Source organism: Rhea pennata, chromosome 3, assembly GCF_028389875.1.
Source record: "Rhea pennata isolate bPtePen1 chromosome 3, bPtePen1.pri, whole genome shotgun sequence".
In the NCBI taxonomy this organism is placed as follows: domain Eukaryota; kingdom Metazoa; phylum Chordata; class Aves; order Rheiformes; family Rheidae; genus Rhea; species Rhea pennata.
Genome location: NC_084665.1, coordinates 20,437,812 through 20,446,321, shown reverse-complemented (window position 1 = coordinate 20,446,321; position 8,510 = coordinate 20,437,812). Strand labels below are relative to the sequence as shown.

Genomic DNA, 8,510 nt, shown 5'->3' with positions numbered 1-8,510 from the left:
AAGCGCTGCTCAGGTTGGCTTCAGGTTCAACATCGACCCGAGGCACAGGCTCAGCTCTGATGTGAGGGGGAAAAAAAGCCTTTTTCACTTGCACTCCTGTGTAGCTGGTTCCAGAAAGATGTGTTTTCACACAGAGCGCTGGTGCAAACAAGGAAGCGGCAGCTCGATAAACAGTTCTACGCAAGGCAGCCAGGGCCAACGCCAGACACCTCCTCAGCCGAATGGCCGCCATCACCGCGGGAGCGCCCCTAACGGCCCCGCCACAACCGACAGCCGCGCCCGCCACTGCGCACGCGTCAGTTGCGCGCCGGCGTTATCGACACGTTGGCGCTCGGCTCATCGATCGCAGATGGTGGGATCGGCTCGTCAGCCTGCGCCGGCCGCTTCCCGACGCGGCCTCCATCTCGGCAGGACGAGGTGAGCGAAGGCGGCGCGTGCGGCGGCGGCCGCCCGGCCCCGGCCCCGGCCCCGGCCCCGGCCCCGGCCCCGGCCCCGGCCCCGGCCCCGGCCCCGGCCCCGGCCCCGGCCCCGGGCGCGTTCCCGCTGTGTTCCGGGCGGCCTCGAGGGGCGCGGCCGCAGGGCTGGGGCGCGCTGGGGAGGCGGGCGGTGTAGCGAGCGCGCCCCGCGGGCCGGGCCCCAGGCACCGGGCGCGTCTCGGGAGTCGCGGCGCTGCGTTAAGCGCGGGAGTAGTGTGAAATCGCCAGCGAGAGGGGGTGACACGGGGCCCAGCCCGCGTCCGCCGCTCTCTCCTTGCTGGCATCAGCTCGCGGGTTTTGGGGTGTCCTCGGGGCTGGCGGCGCCGCCTTGCCTGCCTGTGGCAGGGCGAAGGCGCATCTCCACCCGTTACAACGTTTTCATGCCTGTGCTCTTTCTAGGCAGGTGTGTAAGCGAGTTGGAAGATGGATATCAGGCCAAACCATACGATTTACATCAATAATATAAACGACAAGATTAAAAAAGAAGGTATTGATATTTGTGAGTCTTATTCGTTAGAAAGCTAGGCCTTCATACATTCACCTGCAGTTGTTAGTGCTCTGGAAGCTTAAGTTTTGGCAGTGTCTCCTCTTCAAAGCTCCTCTAAGCTATTTAGTAATGTAATATAGGTTGTGGTCATGAACCACGTTCTCAACTGTCAATTTATAGTGAAGAAGTAGATAAACTTGGATCGTGTGTAAGTTCTTTTGTAAGCTAGAGTCCTTACTTTTAAGGAAGCTTCTGATTGCTTGCGTACTGTAGTTGTACAGCTAGTATTAGAGATTAGGTTTGTCTGTCCTTAAGTAAATGTAATCATAGGAGTAATCTATCAAAATATTAGATGACTACTAACAGACATGTTTGTGTATGTTCAGGTGGTCCCACCCACTGAAATGTGGGAATACCTATTGACCCCTTTTCATTTTAATGCCATGAAAAAAGCACTGGAAGTGGCGTAAGCTTAACTTGTTTTGCTTCCCTCTGCTAGAGACAGAGGTGTGCGTGCAGTTACTGAGGCCTTCAGAGAGTGGTAACTTGTTGAGGATTTTTAGCTCCTCAGAATGTGCTAATAGATCATTCATCCTTATCTGGCAGTGTACTCAATGTCTGAATTGAAGAATCTGGCTCCACTTTTGAATACTTATGTGTAATTCTTAATCTAAAAGTGTTAACGGTAATTTAATTGATACTGTTTGTGAACAGTGGGTTACTGGATCATACACTAGCCTTAAATGTTTCTTTTAGGTGTTTCAGAAAGTGATCTGAAAGTAGAAGTAACTTTGCTAGTATGCTATTTATTGATTTCTCAGTATTATTCTAGTCAGTAAATTAAACTTCATGCTTCATTTGTGGCACGCTATGCCCCATGAACTAGTGAGTGTCTGGTTATAATTTTTAAAACATAGAATTGCAAGTTGCCTGTAACATCAAGCTTACAAAACATATTTATTGTACTTTGAGTTTTTTTTTTCCCTTAAAAATGTTTGATATGAAAACTCTTCTCCCTCCTCCCCCTTTCCTTTCCTATTCGCATCTGAAGTTTCTTCCTCTGCATCCATTGCTTTTGGAAGGCATGTTCCTTCAGATGTCTCTTTGATTGTTTTCCTGTTGACACTGATTTTTCCAGCTGATCAAGAGCAGCTGGAAAAAGTGACAGTGAGCTAGTATTGAGTCTTAACAACAATAAACAAAAAACACTAATTTATGCTGCGGAAACATTTCAAATATTAGAATTATCAGTTTGAATAATAACATTCTACAGAGGATTTTTTTTATGATAACTTGATAACATTAAGTTTTAATTTGTGGAGTAAGATGATTTTAAATCATGAAAATAAATCTGTTAAAACTGTAAGGGGTGGTTTGATCATGTAAAAGCATATTCCACTCTACAATATGAAAAAAAAAATTCAGTGTGCTTGGAAGAATTGAATTAGACTGTTGCAAACAAAATTTCAAACTTTAACTTGCCTTAAGTTTATTTTGATTAATTTAGTAATTTGCAGTCTTTTTATTTAAGTCCTACTTTTAATGCCATGTGACAGTGTTGATATACTGGTCAATCTTTGGCTGTAATGCATAATGTTTAATGTGTATATACATTAATCCTTGCATACTCCCTTAGAATGGTAAAATGGATGGAGGTATAACTTTTTCACTAGTTGAATACTTGTAAACTGGAATATAGTACTTTACATTAGAAAAACTGAAGAAATAAAGTTGGCTCATGCTCAACTTTGGCCAAACTCATGTAATGTATTACTGCTTCAGCAGGAACTAGCAAAAAGTACTGTCTGTAGAGGACAACAAACTTTCAAACTTTACAGAAGGAGCTGTTTGCAGATAACCTGTGATAATCTGTGTTTTTTTTTTTTTTTTTTTTTTTTTTAATATATCATCAACAGAACTGAAGAGGTCCTTGTATGCATTATTCTCACAGTTTGGTCATGTAGTAGACATTGTGGCTCTAAAGACGATGAAGATGAGAGGACAGGCTTTTGTTATATTCAAAGAACTTGGATCATCCACCAATGCTCTAAGGCAGTTGCAAGGTTTTCCATTTTATGGGAAACCAATGGTAAGTGTATGTATGTGTGTGTGGGGGGGGCTATTACATTTGAAAATAAACTTGCCATGGTACTGTAAAGGGTTTTGGTACTTGGAATTCACATCAGTACTTCATATTTTTGCACTCTGAAAATCAATTGTGGCACGCTTTTAACTGTCTGTTTTTCAGTGATGCCCTGTCTTGATTAATACATATGTTTATGCAAGCTTGAGGGACGCTGTTTGGACAGACGCTAGTTAAAAACACAGTATGTTGAACTTAGCTCTTAGGTTTTCTAAATGAAAAAAACTGCATTTTTCTTTGCTGACTTAAAATCCTTAAGATCTAAATTCTTCCTGCTCACCATCGTGTCTTCTTTTGCACAGACTAAGTTTGTAATATTCTTGAAATTAGACATTTTCACTTGAATTTATGATAGTAATTAAGGTTACTCTACATATTCCAAATTAATACCTAAAATATAATACTTCCTTCTGCAGGCAAAAGTGAGAAGATTGAAGCTCTCATAATGGTTTACTCTATAAACCAAGAGAAATGATTGTGGTGATTTTCTTGAAATTGATGAATAGTTTTTCCTTGTTCATGCATCAGATTAGCAAACACAAACTGAATTTCAGTATAACATCAGCGAAGCAAATGCAATACTACTTGGTATGAGCTGATTTAATAATATACTTGATTACATGCCAAGTAACACAAAATTAACACACTTTTGTTGTTGCTTATTTGGATAATTAGGCATCCCTTAATTCTGCATATATTTGTAAGGTGTAATGATGCATGCAAATGGCTCAGTCAACTTCAATGATAAATGTATGTATTACTGGCTTTCAAGTCAAGGCTTTGAGCATTAAGGAGAACACAATTCTTGTGTTGCTGAGCTCACAAACTTCTTTCATTAACACCTTCAGATTCTTTAGCAGAAGTCTTAACAAGGAATTGTGCAATCTCTGTTCTGCCATTTGCCCTTAAAAATTTTGTGCTCAGTAAAATTCAGAAGGAAATAAAAAGATTAAGGCTTCCTAAGCTTTCAGGTGTACTTCTTCCCTCTTTGAATATTGCCTGCAGCATGCTTGCTCTATCTACCACTAGACAAACACGCACACAGAAACCCTTTCCCTGCAATGAAGTTACTCTGTATTTGGAGAGGTGGTCTCTGATAAAAGTGTGAGGATTGTACGTGTGTGTGCGTGTGTCTGTACGATGATACACATTTGTATACTTGCTGAATTCACTTATCTCCTTGATGAGTGCACTGGTCAGCTTTTGTCTGGAAAAGCAATGTGCTGTTGACACAGTTTATGCAATCCAGTTTGGATTAAGGCAGGTACTTGGCTGAACTTTATGTTCAAGAAGTCTGAGTTTTGCTGAGCTCAAATTTTCCATGGTGATCTGAGAAATCACTGCAAAATCTCAACCCCCATAGGAAAGGTTAAACCTTTATGTGTATGTGTGGTGTGTTTTTGGTTGATTGGTTGGTTGAGTTTTTTTGGTAGTAATTTCTACAACAACAACAAATTCAGTCAACTGTATTTACATAGCTTTGTACATCTACTATCTTGACAATCATATTAAAAAGATGTTGTTATCCGATCAGAGTTCAGATTTCAATGCAAGTTAAAATGAATAATTTCTTTTTGTGAATGATCCATCCTAGGCTTTTTTTTTTTTTTTTTTTTGAGTTCTGTAATTTTACTAAAAATTAATTACAAGGATTCTTTAAGTGTATCTACAATTTAGAACAACAGTATTCCTAATACATGAAATTCCTGGAGGTTGTATTTGTGTAAATGTACAGTAGAACACAATTAATGAAGTTTGTGCAAAGTGTTAAGTATAATGAATTGCAAAATGTACCCTTTTCTTTTTAAAAAGCGTATTCAGTATGCAAAAACAGACTCTGATATCATCTCTAAAATGCGTGGTACATTTGCCGATAAGGAAAAAAGGAAAGAAAAGAAAAAGGCCAAATCTCTGGAGCAGGCAGCAAATGCAGCAAATAAAAAGATTCTCCAGGTAAGCTGCTTCTGCATTAACAAAACAAAAAACCTATGAAAGCTATTTTCAGTCTTCTGTGGCACTAAATGTTGTCTTTAGTACTTCCCAGTTCTTCTGAATTGTGGTCTTTTTGGCAACTAGTGATTTTTGATAACTTACTACAGACTGAAGGAGAAGAGGTCTGCTGTACTCAGATGGAAATAAAGCTAGGTGGAGGTACAATAAACTGAAGTAGAAGCTAACTTCTTTGGCAGGATTGGGAAAAGTTGTTACCTTTAATGCCAGCTTGAAGTACTCAACAAGTTTGTGTTAACGTCTCAATATATAAGCACTGTGGAATGGTAAATGGGAACAGACAGTCTATTTAGTTACATGAAAAGGAGTTGACTGAAAATTTATCTCCATTAAGGGCTGGCCCAGCTTAAATTAACAAAGTTCAGTAACTTATGTGCTTAAGTATAGTAGAAAATACTAAGTCACAGGAGTTTGAATATTCAGTTATGTAAGGTTATTCCTACTAAGACTCGGTTTCAGGGAGAGTCACATTTTCTAGGCAGAGTATTCAGATTTCTCAGGATTTAGTCACAGTCAACAATTATACAGATCTTACAGAAAAGAAGTAATTGCTAACAGTTATAATGGCACTAGCTTTAGTTGTTATTCCTATAAGCTAGAATCCTTAGTGGAAACACCTATTTTTCTCTTATGTGTCCTCTCTGGACCTTCATTTTAAAGACTATTTTCTTCTCATCTACGAGCCCAAATTCATACTGTGAGAAATGGTGATTTGCTGATTTGCTCAATAAAATCAGATTTGCTGACTCAATCATTAGTCAGATCAGATACTACTAGTGGTGTGGGGTTTGCTTATTTTGCCTTTTATTTATTTATTTTTTTTCATTTTTCTCTCATCCGGTTTTGGAATTCAACAAAATCCATAGGTTTTATGTTTCCCAACAGTAGGTATTTCATAAACCGCAAATGTTTCTTAGGTTACAGCTTAAAAAACTTCCCGCATGCTTCTGAGTTTTACAAAAAACATGCTGATGTGCTTTTTTTTTCTATTTCTGACTGAATTCCTTTGTAAAACTACTCTATACTTGTTTACTAGGGAACAACACAAAATTCAGCCAATGCCCAAGGGACTTCAGCACAGAATCAGCAGGTAATGCTTTTTATCTTTGTAACCAAAAGCACTAATGTTCAAAATTATTCTGTATGAGTAACTTTATTATACATGGAATCTTGAGGATATTTTTTACAACTTTTTTTTGGTGAGGCCTTTGCCTATCAGGTAAAGCACAATAAATTTAAAAACCTCTGTTTCTGTTGTATCTGACATGAAATGAAAATATGCAGTTCCTCAGTGTTATACAAAACCCTGCACTATCTGGAATATTTTCATCAGTTAATGCATCAGCAGAACAAATTCCTCTAAGTTACTCGGTCTAAGTATTAGGACACTTGCTTAAAGTTGTGGGGTGTGCATGTGTGCAAAATATGTATTTTATGCATCTTCATAACTTAGGAAGGTACAAGCCTTTCAGACCAGTGTCAGTAAACTGACTACTCAGCCTTAGGTCTAGGCTTGGGTTTGCACAAATCAGTACTACTGGTAAACGTTTTGGATAAAAATTTTTAAAACTTAAACTGATTGGTTTCTGATCAGTAGATTTGAATAGAGCACTGAAACCCACACCACAGATAAGAGTTTTATTACAGTTGGTCACAGATAGGTTATTTTAGTACCACTGTGGATGAACAAGGTATTTATCTTGGCCTCTAAATGCCTTTATGGGAGGCTGCATGTCCTCAGGTTTACGGGTTCTTTATGAGCTACCCTGTCCTGGCCTATGGAATCTAAAATGGCCCTACAGCCAGAGCATAGACACCTGACTCCCACTCCTGGTGGGAGCAGTATTGGAGTACTGCAGTATCAGCTGTTGAGCTGTCAAGTTTAGGACTAAGACAGCTGAGACAACATACTACATGACTGATCTGAAAATACAGATTTCTCCAAATGAAGATGGATTGTAATAGAGCCAGGGAGCTAGGTCTCTGCGTTTTACAGAAAGATGTAGTAAAGTCCAGCTAGCGGCATGATGAGTAAACCTTAGGATATGTGAATTTTAGTACAAATAATAGTGCAGATAGATGGAGAAGAACACATAGCTGTGTATAATCTTCTGAGCTTTGTTCTTTTGTTTTTGCAGGTGCCTGATAACCCACCAAACTATATCCTTTTCCTTAATAACTTGCCTGAGGAAACAAATGAGATGATGCTGTCCATGTTATTCAATCAGTAAGTTTTCAAAAAAAATGACTTTGCCTTTGAACACTTGTTATGTATTTTCTTCTCAGCTGACTAGTTGATTTTTTTTGAAGTAAGTTTATTAAGATATTCAGTTGTCTGCTGCCAAGACTACAGATGACAATTCTGATGATGATGTGGTGCAGAAAGTAAATTCGATATTTTTCATAGCTAGTTTTGGCTGCATAAGTTATCTACTACCAATCTGGGCCAGATTTAAGCTGGTGTTTCTAATATTTAAGATTTTATGTTAGCACTAGTAGTCTTAAAACTAGCTTTAGTTGCTTCTGTATATGCACAAGATGTTAAAATTACTGCCACTTAATTGAGGAGTAATTCCAAGGATTTGATGTGTAAAACACTTCAATTAAATCTTTCATTAGTAGTAACTGTAATACCAGTAGATGCTAATGAAAAGATTTTATGACTACAGAAGAGAGATGTATTATTGAACTGGGAAATGTTATCTGATTTCTTCAATGCCCCCCCCCCCCTTTTTTTTTTTAAAAAAAAAAAAAAACAGGTTTCCTGGATTCAAAGAAGTACGTTTAGTGCCTGGACGTCATGATATTGCATTTGTGGAGTTTGAAAATGAGGGACAGGCAGGAGCTGCTCGAGATGCTCTACAAGGATTCAAGATTACTCCATCTCATGCCATGAAAATCACTTACGCTAAGAAATAGTTGGATGCACTTCTAAAGGACTTGTGTGGATGGCTATTCAACATGATGCCACTTCTAATCAGCTAAAATATTTGTTGTTCTCTACAGAAGAGTCAAGACTGTTGCATAAAATTGCAGCAACTGTCAGGACAGTTATAGGATTTCTATGGATCTAAGAGAGGGTAAATTTTTGTGCTCAAATACCAGTTTTCATAAAATAAATTCAGCTTATGCTGTTTTCAAGAAATACTTTTCTGTCTTATTATTGGCCTGCTGGGCTCATGGGGCTTATTTAGTGTATTGGTTTAACTACTTTTAAGGTGACCTTTTTCATTTCTCAGAAGTGAATTGTGGGAAAAAACAGCTTTCTCTTTAGAGCAAAATAGTAGGAATGAGTAGGCAGAGTAGGAATGCTGAATGTTAGCATAGTGAGATTAAATGCAACACTGGGACTTAATTGTCAATCTGATTAGCAAGGGGACAGCTGCTTTTCAGT

At 38.9% G+C, this 8,510-nt stretch overlaps 1 protein-coding gene across 1 annotated transcript; it reads left to right on the top strand.

Annotated features, from left to right (window-relative positions):
* The first annotated feature begins 353 nt into the window (after positions 1-353).
* On the top strand, positions 354-8,261 carry SNRPB2 (small nuclear ribonucleoprotein polypeptide B2). Its single transcript, XM_062573557.1, has 7 exons — positions 354-417; positions 876-963; positions 2,880-3,052; positions 4,919-5,059; positions 6,153-6,206; positions 7,255-7,343; positions 7,876-8,261. Exons 2-7 carry the CDS (start codon positions 900-902, stop codon positions 8,033-8,035), a joined length of 681 nt encoding a protein of 226 aa, XP_062429541.1. The 5' UTR covers positions 354-417; positions 876-899; the 3' UTR covers positions 8,036-8,261.
* Positions 8,262-8,510: the final 249 nt, after the last annotated feature.